Source organism: Salvelinus sp. IW2-2015, linkage group LG6.1, assembly GCF_002910315.2.
Source record: "Salvelinus sp. IW2-2015 linkage group LG6.1, ASM291031v2, whole genome shotgun sequence".
Classification (NCBI taxonomy): Eukaryota; Metazoa; Chordata; class Actinopteri; order Salmoniformes; family Salmonidae; genus Salvelinus; species Salvelinus sp. IW2-2015.
In genome coordinates, this window is record NC_036845.1 from 29,710,024 (window position 1) to 29,728,391 (window position 18,368).

An 18,368-nucleotide genomic window follows, 5' to 3' on the forward strand; every position below is an offset into this window, starting at 1 on the left:
CTAGGTTCTATGAGAACATTATGACGATCCTGAGGCCCAAGCCAGACTACTTTGCTGTGGGCTACTACGGACAGGGTTACCCTCCCTTCCTCAGGGTATGTCTAACCATCTGCCTAACCTTGTATTCACAATGTCTAGTTTTAGCTCCAAATGAAATGTGAAAGAGCTTATATCTACATGATTTTGGGTTGGTCAATCATGGTTTATTAACAGATTGTCAATCCACAAGACGAAGCAATATCAACATCTAAAAAAAATAAAGAATGGAGTCTTATGTAGTGTTTATGACTGTTCATAACCGCATTATGACTGTATGTAACTGTTTATAACCTCAGAACAAGGTGTTTATTCACCGGGGGAAGGAGTACGAGCGTAGAGAAGACTTCCAGAACCAGTTGATGAGCCAGTTCCCCAGCGCTGTCCGTCTCAATATCACCACCATGCCTGGAGACGACGTCAGACTCTCCCCTTTGCAGTGTATCCTTATGTACACACACACAATGTACACACACACACACACACACACAATGTACACACACACACGCACACACATACACACAGAGGTGATTTTAACATGTAGATCTTGGTGGGGTAAAAACAAAAAAAAAGTGGGATGTATGCCAGCAAAGCCACTACACAACACAACACTAAACAATACATTAATTGCACTTTAACGGTGACAAACGGTGCCCACAAACTGTTAGCGTAACGTGTGCGCTGAGAGTCGGGAAGGAAGTTCAGGGAGTGAGTGTTTTAATAAAATAAACGTAACGTAACCCAAAACAAGAAAACACGCGCAACGCACAGACACGACACAGATACTGAAACAATGACGCCTGGGGAAGGAACCAAAGGGAGTGACATATATAGGGAAGGTAATCAGGGAGGTGATGTAGTCCAGGTGAGTCTGAAGACATGCAGGTGTACGTAACGATGGTGACAGGTGTGCGCCATAACGAGTGACCTAGAGGCCGGAGAGGGAGCACACGTGACAGTTAGGGCCTACATTAAGCTGTCCCAACATCTTACCACTGCTACACCTGGGTACACCTGGCTACATCAGGCTACATCAGCGGAGCCTTGTCTGGCAGCGAAACAGTTCATTCAGCCTTGTAGTGGCTTCCTTACCAATTGACCATAGCCACTGCCCAAGCCTGAAGCGGGATTGTTTAGGGACGCATACTGTCCACATTCCAAGTTCCCAAACGACAAAAACATTCAATGAGATCCAGGGATATGGTGCAACAAAAATATTTATTTTTCTTATATCTAACAAAACATGATTCTCCAATCAACTTAGATCATAGATTACTTGACATATATATGCCTGTATGTCTGTATGGTCAAAAGACTGTATCGCTCCCGCTTCTAGATAGGACCCCTCTTCCCCCGAAGGCCCAACTTCCTGCCTTTATCCTGTTACTTACACACTTACCACAGTACAATGAATGGGCAAGAGGTGGAGCCAAAAACTAATAACAAAGGAATATATCTCAATCAGGTAAAGATAAATCATAAAAGGTACGTACCTAATATTTCATCAAATAAATTAATATTTCATACAAATATACAAGTCCCATATAGGACAAGAGTCCATTGATCTCAGTCTCAGAGTTGAAGGGTTCAAGTGTTCAACTTCCAAAAATATAAGAGTTTGACGTCCAAAAATGTAAGAGTACGACATCCAAGAATCAGAGGTGTTTCAAAGATGGAGCACTGTGTGTGTTGTGTGGTGTGTTTGTGTGTGTGTGTGTGTGTGTGTGTGTGTGTGTGTGTGTGTGTGTGTGTGTGTGTGTGTGTGTGTGTGTGTGTGTGTGTGTGTGTGTGTGTGTGTGTGTGTGTGTGTGTGTGTGTGTGTGTGTGTGTGTGTGTGTCTCAATCAACCACCTCCAGGAGCAGACAGAGTTTATCGATACGTCTCTGTAAGATAATGGTCTTGGTCTTAACCATGACACGACCTTTGGCCCCTGGAAAAGCATCCACCACACGCCCCATTAGCCAAGCGTTCCTTGGGGCGGTGTCATCGACAGAAGACAACAAGACGTTTCTCTTAGTTTTGTTCCACTTGTTCCACTCCTGCATATGTAGATACTCCCTGATCCATCTCTTCCAGAAGAGGTCAGTGATATATCGTACTTGCTTCCATCTCCTTCGTGAGTATAGGTCTCCTCTCTGGAATAGTCCTGGTGGCAGGACTTGCTTCGCTTTCAGATGAAGCAGATGGTTCAGAGTCAGGAGTTCTAGATCATTAGGGTCATTTGTCACAGTTGTGATTGGTCTGTCGTTCGTGATCGCCTCAACTTCACACAAGGCCGTCTGCAAAGCCTCATCATCCAATACTTGCTCTTTAGGGACTGAATAGAGGATCTTTTTCACCAGTCTGATCAACCTCTCCCATGGTGGGCTCCAGGGGGAGGGTTGAATGACCATGTCACTCCTTTCTTCAGTAATTAATTTTGAATCTTGTTGTGATCCAGCTCTTTCAGAGCTTCTCCTAGCTCTCTGTGTGTTCCAACAAAATTGGTGCCATTGTCTGTTCTGATACTTGTTACTGGGCCCCTTCGACAGATGAACTTGCACAGGGCATTGATGCAGGAATCTGTATCCAGATAACTAGCAACTTCTAGATGGACAGCTCGACTCACAAGGCAAGTAAAGATCACACCATACCGCTTCAGACAAACGCGGCCTCGCTTCACCTCCATCGGGCCGAAGTAATCTATGCCCACATGGGTGAAAGGCGGCAAATCAGGTGACACCCAATCTTGTGGAAGGTCGGCCATCTTCTGTTCTCCAGTTCTAGCTTGCAGCCGCCTGCAGAAGACACAGCTCTTAAGGATCTTCCTTGCTAAGGAGTTGGCACAGGGTATCCAATATCACTGGTCGAAGTCTGGAAAGCATGTGACTTCTCCCAGAGTGGCCAACCTGCTCATGGATGTGGAGTAAGATCAGTCTGGAGATGTAGGAGTCTTTGGGCAGGATCATAGGATTCTTTAGTTCTGTAGGCATAGCAGCTTTGCTTAACCTTCCTCCCACTCTCAGAATGCCATTGTCAACAATTGAATCAAGCTTACAGATTGAGCCGCTTCTCTTGGCACATTGTTTTCCTTTCACAACGAGTAAAATTTATTGTTTAACTTCTTATGGCTGGGAGCGCTATTTTCCCGTTCGGATGAAAAGCGTGCCCAGAGTAAACTGCCTGCTACTCATGCCCAGAAGCTAAGATATGCATATTATTAGTAGATTTGGATAGAAAACACTCTGAAGCTTCTAAAAACTGTTTGAATGATGTCTATGAGTATAACATAACTCATATGGCAGGCAAAAACCTGAGAAAAAATCCAACCAGGAAGTGGGAAATCTGAGCTTTGTAAATTTTCAAGTATATGTCTATCCAATAAACATTTCAGCCGTAAGAAGTTAAGAAGTTGTTGCTCAAATCGAATGACCTTTTCTGCTTCATCTAGGTCATCCACAGACAGACTTTCCTTTCCAAATGTCAGTTTGAAATTGTCAATTTGTTTCTTCAGTGAATTTTTAAACTCTGATCTGATCCTGGATCGGTTTTTGTGAGAACTTTCCTTTTCTGGCTTAACTGTAGAAGAAGTCTCTTCAGTTTCAGCATCCAGGCAACTGCTTTCTTCAAGCTGTTCCATGTTGAATAGTACTCAATCAGTTTGCTGGTCGGACTCTTTTCTTCCACACTTGTATTGTTTACGATGACATCTTTCACCTCTGGATCATCCGGAGGGATGTAGCCAAGCTCCTCTGGGACTTACGGCCATTGTGTTTCTGCTTTCTCCAGGAATTCTGGTCCTTGGAGCCATCTCTTTGAGTTCAGGAAAGTTTCAACATGTAACCCTCTTGAGGCATCATTGGCTGGGTTGTGTTTGGAGTTCAAATACCTCCACTGTTTTGCTTTCGATAGGTCACGGATCACAGCAACCCTATTAGCCACAAAGGTATGGAATCTCTTCGTATCGTTGCGGATGTGTCCAGAAAGTTGACTCCTCAAGTTCAATCTGGAGCTCCAACCTTAACATCCTGTCCACTCGCACCGCCAGTGTTGCTGCAGCAAGTTCCAGTCTGGGGATCGTCATCTGCTTGAGTGGAGTCACCCTTGATTTCCCCAGCATGAATGCGGTGCGGACCTTTTCCATACCGTTTGTGAACCTAAGGTAACTTGGCGTTCCATAAACTTGTTCACTTGCGTCACCGAAGTGATACAGCTGTGCGGTCTTGACTTGACCAAAGTTCTCAGGCATCATACACATGTTAATCTGGAATCTGGACAGCTGGTCCAGCTCTGAGAGCCATCTCTTCCATGAAATAGAGTGTTCTTCGGGGATGACTTCTTCCCATCCACACTTTAGCTTGCAGAGCTTTTGAGATACTGGGAGCATCAGAAGGGTAGGTGCCTGGTCTCTTCACTTTGAATGTTTGTTCGTTTAAAGGTTTTTCAGAGTCGCAATCTGTCACTACAGCTATTGCAGTGGCAAAGCTGCTTCCCCTACTCTTGGACTTGAACTGCTGTTTAAAGGGGTCTTTGGAACTGCATCTAATGCAGCAAATCCAACAGGTGATGGTTCAGGTTCCTCATAGATCTCGGGTTCTTGGTTCTCAAAATATGAGTTCATTCCATCGTCTTGGCTTAGTAAGTGGGCTGCCACGGCATGGGATTGAGAAGTCAAGCTTCCGGCGCCGAAACGAGATGGCCGCCTCGCTTCGCGTTCCTTGGAAAATATGCAGTATTTTGTTTTTTTATGTGTTATTTCTTACATCGGTACCCCAGGTAATCTTAGGTTTCATTACATACAGTCGGGAGGAACTACTGAATATACGATTAACGTCAACTCATCATCGTTCCTACCAGGAATATGACTTTCCCCGAAAACGGATCCAGTGTTTTGCCTTCCACCCAATACAATGGATCTGATCCCAGCCGGCAACCCTGTGCGACGCGTAAAAGGGGCAACGAGGCGGTCTCCTGGTCAGGCTTCGGAGACGGGCACATCGCGCTCCACTCCCTAGCATACTACTCGCCAATGTCCAGTCTCTTGACAATAAGGTTGATGAAATCCGAGCACGGGTAGCATTCCAGAGAGACATCAGGGATTGCAACGTGCTCTGCTTCACGGAAACATGGCTAACTCAAGAGACGCTAACGGAGTCGGTGCAGCCAGCTGGTTTCTTCATGCATCGCGCCGACAGAAACAAACATCTTTCTGGTAAGAAGAGGGCGGGGGGTATGCCTTATGATTAACGAGACGTGGTGTGATCATCATAAAAACACACAGGAACTCAAGTCATTCTGTTCACCTGATCTAGAACTCCTCACAATCAAATGTCGACCGCATTATCTACCAAGGGAATTCTCTTCGATCATAATCACAGCCGTATATATTCCCCCCCAAGCAGACACATCGATGGCCCTGAACGAACTTTATCTGACTCTTGTAAACTGGAAACCACACACCCTGAGGCTGCATTCATCGTAGCTGGGGATTTTAACAAGGCTAATCTAAAAACAAAACTCCCTAAATTCTATCAGCATATCGATTGTGCTACCAGGGCTGGAAAAACCCTAGATCATTGTTATACTAATTTCCGCGACGCATATAAGGCCCTCCCCCGCCCCCTTTCGGAAAAGCTACCACGACTCCATTTTGTTGATTCCAGCCTACAAACAGAAACTAAAACAACAAGCTCCCGCGCTCAGGTCTGTTCAACGCTGGTCCGACCAATCTGATTCCACGCTTCAAGACTGCTTCGATCCACGCGGATTGGAATATGTTCCGCATTGCGTCCAACAACAATATTGACGAATATGCTGATTCGGTGAGCGAGTTCATTAGGAAGTGCATTGACGATGTCGTACCACGCAACGATTAAAATTCCCAAACCAGAAACCGTGATTGACGGCAGCATTCGCGTGAAACTGAAAGCGCGAACCACTGCTTTTAACCAGGGCAAGGTGACCGGAAGCATGACCGAATACAAACAGTGTAGCTATTCTCTCCGCAAGGCAATCAAACAGGCTAAGTCCCAGTACAGAGACAAAATCGAGTCGCAATTCAACAGCTCAGACACAAGAGGTATGTGGCAGGGTCTACAGTCAATCACGGATTACAAAAAGAAAACCAGCCCCGTCGCGGACCAGGATGTCTTGCTCCCAGACAGGCTAACAACTTTTTTGCCCGCTTTGAGGACAATCAGTGCCACTGACACGGCCCCTACCAAAACCTGCGGGCTCTCTTCACTGCAGCCGAGGTGAGTAAACATTTAAACGTGTTAACCCTCGCAAGGCTGCAGGCCCAGACGGCATTCCCAGCCGCGTCCTCAGAGCATGCGCAGACCAGCTGGCTGGTGTGTTTACGGACATATTCAATCAATCCTTATCCCAGTCTGCTGTTCCCACATGCTTCAAGAGGGCCACCATTGTTCCTGTTCCAAGAAAGCTAAGGTAACTGAGCTAAACGACTACCGCCCCGTAGCACTCACTTCCGTCATCATGAAGTGCTTTGAGAGACTAGTCAAGGACCATATCACCTCCACCCTACCGGACACCCTAGACCCACTCCAATTTGCTTACCGACCCAATAGGTCCACAGACGACGCAATCGCAACCACACTGCACACTGCCCTAACCCATCTGGACAAGAGGAATACCCATGTGAGAATGCTGTTCATCGATTACAGCTCAGCATTTAACACCATAGTACCCTCCAAACTCGTCATCAAGCTCGAGACCCTGGGTCTCGACCCCGCCCTGTGCAACTGGGTCCTGGACTTCCTGACGGGCCGCCCCCAGGTGGTGAGGGTAGGTAACAACATCTCCACCCCGCTGATCCTCAACACTGGGGCCCCACAAGGGTGCGTTCTGAGCCCTCTCCTGTACTCCCTGTTCACCCACGACTGCGTGGCCATGCACGCTCCAACTCAATCATCAAGTTTGCGGATGACACTAACAGTGGTAGGCTTGATTACCAAAACGACGAGACGGCCTACAGGGAGGAGGTGAGGGACCTCGGAGTGTGGTGTCAGGAAAATAACCTCACACTCAACGTCAACAAAACAAAGGAGATGATTGTGGACTTCAGGAAACAGCAGAGGGAGCACCCCCCTATCCACATCGACGGGTCAGTAGTGGAGAAGGTGGAAAGTTTTAAGTTCCTCGGTGTACACATCACGGACAAACTGAATTGGTCCACCCCACACAGACAGCGTCGTGAGAAGGCGCAGCAGCGCCTCTTCAACCTCAGGAGGCTGAAGAAATTCGGCTTGTCACCAAAAGCACTCACAAACTTTCTACAGATGCACAATCGAGAGCATCCTGTCGGGCTGTATCACCGCCTGGTACGGCAACTGCTCCGCCCACAACCGTAAGCTCTCCAGAGGGTAGTGAGGTCTGCAGAACGCATCACCGGGGGCAAACTACCTGCCCTCCAGGACACCTACACCACCCGATGTCACAGGAAGGCCATAAGATCATCAAGGACAACAACCACCCAAGCCACTGCCTGTTCACCCCGCTATCATCCAGAAGGCGAGGTCAGTACAGGTGCATCAAAGCAGGGACCGAGAGACTGAAAAACAGCTTCTATCTCAAGGCAATCAGACTGTTAAACAGCCACCACTAACATTTAGCGGCGCTGCCAACATACTGACTCAACTCCAGCCACTTTAAAAAATGGGAATTGATGGAAATTATGTAAAAATGTACAACTAGCCACTTTAAACAATGCCACTTAATATAATGTTTACATACCCTACATTACCCATCTCATATGTATATACTGTACTCTATATCATCTACTGCATCTTGCCATCTTATGTAATACATGTACCACTAGCCACTTTAAACTAGCCACTTTATGTTTACATACCCTACAGTACTCATCTCATATGTATATACCGTACTCTATACCATCTACTGCATCTTGCCTGTGCCGTTCTGTACCACCACTCATTCATATATCTTTATGTACATATTCTTTATCCCTTTACACTTGTGTTGTGTATAAGGTAGTAGTTGTGGAATTGTTAGGTTAGATTACTTGTTGGTTATTACTGCATTGTCGGAACTTAGAAGCACAAGCATTTCGCTACACTCGCATTAACATCTGCTAACCATGTGTATGTGACTAATAAAATTTGATTTGATTTGATTTGATTTGAAGTGGACTAAACACTCTCCAGGACCTTCAGTCTGGCATTATATGCTGCTATGTCCATTTCCAGTGCCATTTTTTCCATCCTAACATTCAGTTGAGCTTTCTGTTGTTCCAGTTGAGCTTTCTCCAGTTCCAATGCATGCTTGTCCTGTGATGATGCTTGGCGAGCTAGTAGAGCTGCTCGCTCAGCCTCAGCTTTTAGGCGTGCAGAGGACACTGAGGATGCAGCCTTAGAATACTTTGTTTTACTTGTTATTTTTGACACATTAGAAATGCTGTCGTGTGGTTCAATGAGCGTTTGTGGCTCAACTTCAGCATTTTTCCATATTTCCATATTTCCATATTATAATAAGTCATAAGTCCCCATTGGTTGATAATAGTTAATGCTCTAATTTTCCTGTTCCTCTTCTGTGACGAGCTCTAGCACAGATTCATGAGCATTCTTAAAGTCATTGAGAACAGCATCAAATGCTTCAAGACCCTCATTCACAGTTTCAACGTTTCCTCCAGCAACACTCCAAGTTTGTCTCTCCGGGCTGCATAGAGTGAATTGAAATGCTCCTCTGCCCTCTCCAGTGGGGTCTTATTTGGGATTTCATCCGCCATCATTCACTTTTAATTCACTCAGTTTACAATGACACAGTTGTTGGTTTGATGGTTAAACGCAATGCCCCTTTAGACTTCCTTTAACGCTTTAAAACACAGTCATCCATTTCAGCATATTGACCCATTCTGCATTGAACATGTGCAAGTTCGGCATTTTAGATGCGTTTTAAACATTTCATCCCATTCTAGGTTGTGTCCCCTTTAATTACGTTTAAACACGCAGTATCTTTAGATCCTTTAGTTGCGTTCCGTTGATGCATTGCATTTCCGCGTTAGGCCTAATATTAGACATTGGATTAGTCTACGTTGTGCATATGTTCTCAGTGTTTCCCAAACTCAAACTTCTTAATTGTTTTCACAGCGCTGTGTTTTGAATTCCATTCCCAGGTTCATCAAACATTCCAATGATAAGCACATTTGCGCTTCCATAATATGCGTAATCAAACGATTGCATACGTTGGAGCGATCAAGGGAACCATAACTGATTTAAAGATACTGCTTGTTTAAACTTAATTAAAGGGGACTGCCTTTTAAAAAAAACATAGCTGATATGGCTGACTTGCTTAAACAAAAGTGGTTTCTAATGACAATTGAGATGTACAAACTATGGCATAAGGGGACGACAAGCGGATAAGAGGCATTCCGTAATTTCGATTAAGACATTAATGAGCGAGCTAGGACGGATGTAACGTTAGTCAATATAACTATTTGTTTAGCACTTTTGAAATGTACAGCCACAGAATTCAGAACATGGGCCGTTCCTACAGTGTTCTACCTGTACACCAAGTCAGAACCGTAGGATAAATAAAGTGGGCATATAAGTAGACAATGAAAGCTCTTACAAAATTTGATGATTACATTTCTCTAAAACAGGTTATAGGCACCAGAAAGTCCGAACAGTAGGTGCGATTAAAAGGGATAAATAGACCTAATTATTAGGGTGAGGCACATGGGCTACTAACAGCTTACTACACAACATACACTTAGTATTACTTTCTTAGCTACAGTATACATATCTCCCTGGCATATTACATAATTTATACAGCAGCATACAATACATTTTTGGACTCACCTTGTTGTGCTGTGCTCACTTGAACAGGAAGGTGGCGCGGCGGTCCTTCGTGGGCAAATTTTGTCATCAAAGTCTGGCATTCTCTGGATGTATGGTGCTTTCAAGACAACTGGGAACTCTGAAAAAAACAAGGTCGAATCATGATGTCGTCATTGGTCTTCAGGTCATAGCTCTAGAAAGAGGCCCGAGTTCCCGACTTACAGTTCTGAGATGGATGACCGTTCAAAACTTATTTCCCAGTCGGAGCTCGTTTCTTTCCAGAATTCCCAGTTCCCTTGAACTCACTGAAGTCAAGTTTTCGCAGTTCCGAGTTCACAGTTGTTTTGAGCGTGGGACAAATCATGCTTCATTGACAGCAGGGCCAATGTTGAATGTTCATCATTTTAAACTTGTAAAAGAGACCCTTAATCCCAGATTTGGAACCACACAGCCACTCCATTGAATAGCAGGCTAGTGATTGAATTTTTCGAGGTCTAATCAAATCAAATCAAAGTTTTTTTGTCACGTGCGCCGAATACAACAGGTGTAGACCTTACAGTGAAATGCTTACTTACAGGCTAAGCAACAGTGCAATTTACAAGTAAAAAAATGGTATTAGGTGAACAATAGATAAGTAAAGAAATAAGAACAACAGTAAAAAAGACAGAGAAAAATAACAGTAACGATTCTATATACAGGCACCGGTTAGTCGGGCTGATTGAGGTAGTATGTACATGTAGGTATGGTTAAAGTGACTATGCATATATGATAAAACAGAGAGTAGCAGTAGCGTAAAAGCCTACCCTTAGACTTGGCGGTGACGTACTGTCACCATGAGTGACAGAATAGTGATAGTAAAATAATCATGGCGCAACTAGAGAACATTACCAACAACTATGCTCCGGATTTTCTCGCTGGCTGCCCCACCACCACAGAAAGCACTGAGCTAGGTTGAAACACCTGCATTTTGGAGCTGCCTTACTCAAGAAAGCAAGAAAGAGACCATGTTTGTATGTGGCTTTATTAACTCAATGATTATTTTTTATTATTTTTTTACATTGTTTGCAAACTGAAATGTGACACGTATTAATGGCAAAATAACATGCAAAACAGGTAAGCCTTTTTTATGAGTATTTTTTTTTTTGTGGGGCTCAACATAGGTGGGGCTCTGCCCTGAATGATGGGTCGCCACTACATACACACACATACACACACTCAGTCTTTAGTTCAGTGGGCTAACATTGTCCTAAGTCGCATGGACCACCATGGCTTTATAGTCACACACGTGAACACGAAGACGTTTCACTTCCTCTATGGTTGGGTTGTAGTCATGTTGCCTTCCTGACCTGGTTGTCTCAGACATCCAGTGTTTCACTGTTCAGCCTGTCCTGGAGATCCCATCTCGCTTGAAGAGCAAACCTGTCCCTGACCAGATCATCAAGTCAGTCCCTCTCTGCCCTCAACCTTTACCTCTATCTATCAAAGATGACTGTTTTAACCTTCTCTTTCTATCCCGCTCTATGTGTCTTTACTGTATGTGTGTGTGTGTTGTAGCTTCTACAAGTCCAACTACGTGCAGCGTTTCCACTACTCCAGACCAGTGAGGAAAGGCCCAGTGGATCCCAGCAATGAGTTTGTTGTAAGTGTCTGACCGGATCCCTGACTGTACTGAATAATGAATACAACATATAGCAGGTCCAATACATGATCACACCAGGACTTTTTTCATTTTGTATCTATCTCTCCCATGGTCTCACTCTCTTTCTCTCCTGTATCTCCCTCTGTATCTCTCTTCCTTCCTGTCTGTCTCCTCCTCTTCCTTTTTTCTAGTCCATGTGGATTGAGCGCACCACGTTCACCACAGTGTATAAACTCCCTGGGATCCTGCGCTGGTTTGAGGCCACAGACATGAAACATGTAAGTGTGTCTTTGTCTCTCTCTCTCTCTTTCGGCGGACCATTTTGCCTGTTCACCATTATCTATCTCTCACTGCCAGTGCTGGATCGAAGTGAGCGCTTTTCTCTGTAATGGCTAGCATAACTGTTGATGGTCCTGAAACTGTTTATTTCTTTTGCTCATTTTTATTCGGCATAATCTTGTGTTTACTAATTTAGTTACAACACCCCGTTCGTGTCTGTCTGTCTCTCTCTCTCTCTCTCTCTCTCTCTCTCTCTCTCTCTCTCTCTCTCTCTCTCTCTCTTTCTGTCTTCTCTCTCTCTCTCATCTCTCTCCAATCTCTACTCCTCTTCTCTCTCTCCTGATTCCCCCTCTCTCTCTCTCTCTCTCTCTCTCTCTCTCTCTCTCTCTCTCTCTCAGACCACCATCAGTCCTCTGGAGAATGCCATAGAGACCATGCAGAGCACCAATGACAAGATCCTCACCCTAATCAACCAATACCGGCCGACGACGCCCTTCCCATCAACCCTCTCTCCATGCTGCTCAACGGCATTGTGGACCCTGCCGTCATGGGGGGCTTCGCCAAGTACGAGAAGGTCAGAGTTCATCCATCCATCCATCCATCCACCCTCCCACCACCCACCCACCTACCCGCACGCCTCAACCCCATCCAGGACTGTGTAATCTATAAAAGTACAGCATATTTCTATCCCTCTCCTCTTTACAGGCTTTCTTCACTGAGGAGTACAACTTGCAACACCCAGAGGACCGAGATAAGCTGGATGGTCTCAAAGACCTCATCGCATGGCAGGTACTGTACGCACACACACACTCAGCCACGTGCACCGACACATGTACAAGCGTACACACAAACACACAAACACACTGTTTTATCGTTTACCTCTCTCGTAGATCCCGTTGCTGGGTGGGGGAATCTCTCTACATGGGAAGAGAGTGACAGACGACCTACGACCTTTCCACGAGCGCATGGAGGAGTGCTTCAAGCATATGAGGAAGAAGGTGGAGAAGGAGTACGGAGTGAGGGAGCTGGTAAGAGAAAGAGTGAAATCGAAAGAGGAAAGGAGAGTGTTTGTGTGAGGCCTGATAGGCTAGCTGGAAGGAGCTAGTATCTGGGGGGCAGAGGAGGATTTCAATCTGAAAAACTATTTTGTGAAAAGAGCTTTAAGAATGACACTAGCAATGCCAAAGCTTAACTCCTGTTTGTGAAAAGCATTGTACTAACTCTCTCTTTATATCTCGCTCTTTCCTCCAACTTCACCTTTCATCTTTTGTCTCATTTTTACCCATCCCTCTCTTTTCCCTCTTCGCCACGCCTCGTTCTTAGCCGGATATGGATGAGAGGAAGTCAAGTCGCCCGCGCTCTGTCCTTCGCTCCTTCCGTCAGTCCGTCATCTCCATCTCTTCCCTCCAGGGGTCTGAGTGTGGGACCCCCACCAAACCTTATCCAGACGGGTAACACACACTCACAAAACACAAATACACACTCACACACACATTTGAAATACTTTATTTGAACCCAACCAATCAAATTTACATGACAAAAAGGATCCAAACATTTCAAAGGTCCCTGTATGCATGGCACTCAAGGGTACAGAAAACACCTCCTTCTCCAAACAGCTAGGGTGCCCACGACAGTTGAAACAGAGCAGTACATAGCCAACTGCTTCGCCCTAGTCTTTGGCAGGCCCACAATCTGGAGTCCACGCACTGCAAGCATGTGTACGTGGCCGAGACTGCCAAATATCAGCTCCACCAGCTTGCACCTACACGCGAGGCTGTCCAAGCGCCACAAGGGGCTGGTATGTAAGAAGCTTCTTGGCAAAGGCCCCCTCCATTTAGCCGTCAAATGAGGAGCCCGCTACCAAAATGAGCACCTCCCCCTGGCTTCCCCCCACAGCAACAACATCTGGCGTATTTGGCACAGAGGGAAACACATCATCATCAACATCAAACCAGCTTCCTCTTACACACAAAGGTTAATGGAGGTGTGCTGTTGGTGAGACTACCTGTCTCACCTCGCTGGCTATCAGCTCGACTATCAGCTCGACAAGGCGATTATGTCTAGCAATGTACAATCCGTGTACGAACAGCAACCATTCACAATATGGGAAACAGACTCACACACACGCACGCACGCACGCACGCACGCACGCACACACACACACACACACACACACACACACACACACACACACACACACACACACACACACACACACACACACACACACACACAGATGCAAACAAACACACATGGATGCAACCATGCTGGATAAACAAACACACACCTTACCCCCCTCTCTCCCTCTTCTTTCTCCCCCTTCTCTTCCTTTCCCCACACCTGCCTCCCTCCCTCCCCAGTGGTCTCCCTGACATGGCGGCCCCCCAGACCCCCACCCTGCAGCGCTCCAGTGGGAGTGTGAGCATGGGGGATGAGGGAGGGGCAGAGGGGGAGGTTAAACTCAGGAACTCCAAGAGGAGAAGGAAAAGGAGCAGCATGATCTTCATCCCAGAGGAGAGAGACAGGACCAACACTCTGGACAGCAAATGGGTGAGAGAGAGCGGGAAAGAGAGAGATAGAGACAGAACCAACACACTGGACAGCAAACGGGTGAGAGAGAGCAGGAGAGAGAGAGAGATAGACAGTGGGAGAGGGAGAGCGAGAGAGAGAGAGAGAAACAGGGGGAAAGGGGGAGAGAGGAAGAGAGAGAGGGAGAGAGAGAGAGAGATGGAGATATACACTACCGGTCAAAAGTTTTAGACACCTACTCAACACCTACTCATTCAAGGGTTTTTCTTTATTTTGATTATTTTCTACATTGTAGAATATAGTGAAGACATCAACACTTTGAAATAACACATTTGAAATCATGTAGTAACCAAAAAAGTGTTAAACAAATCAACATTTATTTTATATTTGAGATTCTTCAAAGTATCCACCCTTTGCCTTGATGACAGCTTTCCACACTCTTTGCATTCTCTGAACCAACTTAACCTGGAATGCTTTTCCAACACTCTGCGGTCCCACTCATCCCAAACCATCTCAATTTGGTTGAGGTCAGGGGACTGTGGAGGTCAGGTCATCTGATGCAGCACTCCATCACTCTCCTTTTTGGTAAAATATCCCTAACACAGCCTGGAGGTGTGTTGGGTCATTGTGCCCTGTTGAAAAACAAATGACAGTCCCAATAAGCGCAAACCAGATGGGATGGCGTATGGCTGCAGAATGCTGTGTTAGCCATGCTGTTTAAGTGTGCCTTGAATTCTAAATAAATCACAGACAGTGTCACCAGCAAAGCATCCCCACACCATAACACCTCCTCCTCCATGCTTTACGGTGGGAAATACACATGCCGGAGATCATCCATTCACCCACACTCACATAATTAGTTAAATAAAGTCCACCTGTGTGCAATCTAAGTGTCACATGATCTCAGTATATATACACCTGTTCTGAAAGGCCCCCGAGTCTGCAACACCATTAAGCAAAGGGCACCACCAAGTTAGTGGAACCATGAAGACCAAAGACCTCTCCAAACAGGTCAGGGACAAAGTTATGGAGAAGTACAGATCATGGTTGGGTTATAAAAAAATATCAGAAACTTTGAACATCCATGGAGCACCGTTAAATCCATTATAAAAAATGGAAAGAATATGGCACAACAACAAACCTGCCAAGAGAGGGCCGCCCACCAAAACTCACGGACCAGGCAAGGAGGGCATTAATCAGAGAGGCAACAAAGAGGCCAAAGATAACCCTGAAGGAGCTGCAAAGCTCCACAGCTGAGATTGGAGTATCTGTCCATAGGACCACTTTAAGCCGTACAATCGACAGAGCTGGGCTTTACGGAAGAGTGACCAGAAAAACTCCATTGCTTAAAGAAAAAAATAAGCAAACTCGTTTGGTGTTCACCAAAAGGCATGTGGGAGACTCCCCAATCATTTGGAAGAAGGTACAGATGAGTCAGATGAGACTAAAATTGAGCTTTTTGGCCATCAAGGAAAACGCTATGTCTGGCACAAACCCAACACGTCTCATCACCCCGAGAACACCATTCCCACAGTGAAGAATGGTGATGGCAGCATCATGCTGTGGAGATGTTTTTCATCGGCAGGGATTGGGAAACTGGTCAGAATTGAAGGAATGGTGGATGGCGCTAGGTACAGGGAAATTCTTGAGGGTAACCTGTTTCAGTCTTCCAGAGATTTGAGACTGGGACGAAGGTTCACCTTCCAGCAGGACAATGATCCTAAGCATACTGCTAAAGCAACACTCAAGCGGTTTAAGGGAAAACACTTAAATAAAACTGGCCTTCTTTATACTTTTACAACATTAACAATGTAATGTCTACACTGTATTTCTGATCAATTTGATGTTATAATAATTGACAAAATGTTTTATTTTCTTTCAAAAACAAGGACATTTCTAAGTGACCCCAAACTTTTGAACGGTAGTGTATACACAAAAACAGATAGGTGCAATGTTTTACAGGGTCAGCCACTGTTTCATTGAAATCCTTTCAAACCAAAGAGGGATAAAAAGGAAGAGTATTTGGACATGCCTGTGGACTCCTGCTGTATACCAGTGTCAGTGAGACTCTCTGCTCTCTGTCTCCCTCTAGCTGTCCAAGAAGCAGGAGTTCCGCAGTGACACCAACTTGTCTGAACCTGGCGCTCAAGAAAATGTCTTTCTCACCAACGCCAACTCCAGATCTCTGCCTGCTATTACAGGTATAACACACACACACAGGCACACACACACACAGGCACACACACACACACACACACACACACACGCGCACACTCCCTCACACACCCTCTCCCTGCCCATAGGTCAGTCTCTGTCTGTGGCCAATGGTAGTGAGGAGGCGGAGTCATCCCGGTTCAGAAGGGACAGTAAGAGTATGTCTGTGTGTCTTCCTGGAGACCGCACTGCTGACAGACGCTCCAAAGGGGTCATCAACCTGCTCTTCGGGACCAAGGTCTACACACCACACACACACACACACACACACACCACACACACACACACACACACACACACACACACACACACACACACACACACACACACACACACACACACACACACACACACACACACCACACACAACAACCACAACACACACACACACACACACACACACACAACAACAACAACAACAACAACAACTAGGTATATTGTGTGTTCTTTCTAAAGGGATGTATGTTTATCTTTTGTTCCAACAGAGCAACAAGTCTGAGCAACAGAGCAACAAGTCTGAGCAACAGAGCAACAAGTCGTCTACTGATCCAAGCAACAGGAAAGCCAGTCATTTCTAACAGCCATCCATCACACATGATGTACCCTCAGTGCCTTTTAACCTGCTCTGCTTTGAATTCCAGTTACCACCAGGGGCTATTGCCTTGCTGGAAACTCCTCTTTGGAAAGAGCTATCTGATCTGTTCTTTTCTTTATCAGGTTTTAAAGACTTGTTTGCACTCACACATGCACACAGGCACACACACACAATGAGAGAGAGGTGGAGGGAAAGGGAGAGAGAGACTGACAGATTCTCTGAAGAAATTCATGCTTTTAAACTTCTGCGCTCATATATTTTATAATCATTTCAATAGAATTTTTTTTAAATTAACTGTCCTTCTTAAATAATGGTGTTTGCAAGCATTCCATTTAATTCAATTGATGAAATAATAAGTAAAGAGATATCTGACTCAATTTCTCCCCAATGTTTGACAGAGTTGTTTTTTTCAAATGTTATTAACAATGTAGCCCTTTCCTGCATTCAATGACCGAAAGCACCCTCTTTGGTCTCATGAGTGGAATGTTATTCATATTTTTCATAATGTCATAATAAAGATTTTTTTTAAATTAAACGACGAAAATACAGTGTTTGTCTGTCAAACAGTTTTGCTATATATCAGTCTCCTGTGATGTATATAAAGTGTAATATCGGGACGCGAACTCTACATGTAATAGAGTACAACTCTATATCTGACATGGTACATGTGTCTTCTTTTTTTTAAGCCCATAACCATTTGTGTGAGGTGCAAACTTTTTTTGTTTCAAATTAGGTTTGTTTAAGACTAGCCAGATTCACTCTGTGTGACCCTGATTTAGCCCACTGCAGTGAAAGGTTAATGTGACTTTAGAACATAATGCATGAACTAATTGAGGTAATGGATGATGTCCCAAAGCACTTTCACTGAGAGCCAATGGCCATAAGTTCATGCCTTTATTTCAGTAAACATTGAGAACACAAAGTGAATGCATTACTGAATGCGTTATAATATTACAGAATCGGTATATTTGTTTAATAAATCAGTAGGATTGTCGTGTACTGTAAATGACAACCATAACCAAGATCAAATCCATAACTATTTAATTCCTTGTAGAAATATAGAAACATGGTGTGTTTGTTTGTTCAGTGTAAACATTAGCCCATTCGTTACTTTAATTTAAAACATCACACCGGAATGAACTAGATTAAAAACATTTGTTAGGCGACAGATAAACTTGATAACAAATCTTCACCTCTTTTTTTTACTCAGTTCTATAAACTGAAATATGTTTGTGTAATTTGATTCAGCCACATTTGTCCAAACTTGTTTATCTGCCTATT

The 18,368-nt window shown here is 44.8% G+C and overlaps 1 protein-coding gene across 1 annotated transcript in view; it reads left to right on the plus strand.

Moving 5' to 3' along the window:
• The window catches only part of LOC111964784 (dedicator of cytokinesis protein 2-like), a 169,685-nt gene extending 152,063 nt beyond the window's left edge, over nucleotides 1-17,622 (plus strand). The window contains 14 exon segments of the mRNA XM_070443843.1: nucleotides 5-95; nucleotides 336-477; nucleotides 11,191-11,272; nucleotides 11,386-11,470; nucleotides 11,662-11,748; nucleotides 12,148-12,226; nucleotides 12,229-12,323; nucleotides 12,455-12,538; nucleotides 12,640-12,777; nucleotides 13,073-13,200; nucleotides 14,110-14,299; nucleotides 16,371-16,479; nucleotides 16,582-16,730; nucleotides 16,978-17,622. Of these exon segments, the coding sequence (XP_070299944.1) occupies nucleotides 5-95; nucleotides 336-477; nucleotides 11,191-11,272; nucleotides 11,386-11,470; nucleotides 11,662-11,748; nucleotides 12,148-12,226; nucleotides 12,229-12,323; nucleotides 12,455-12,538; nucleotides 12,640-12,777; nucleotides 13,073-13,200; nucleotides 14,110-14,299; nucleotides 16,371-16,479; nucleotides 16,582-16,730; nucleotides 16,978-17,070 (1,552 nt within the window). The 3' untranslated portion in view covers nucleotides 17,071-17,622.
• Nucleotides 17,623-18,368: the final 746 nt, after the last annotated feature.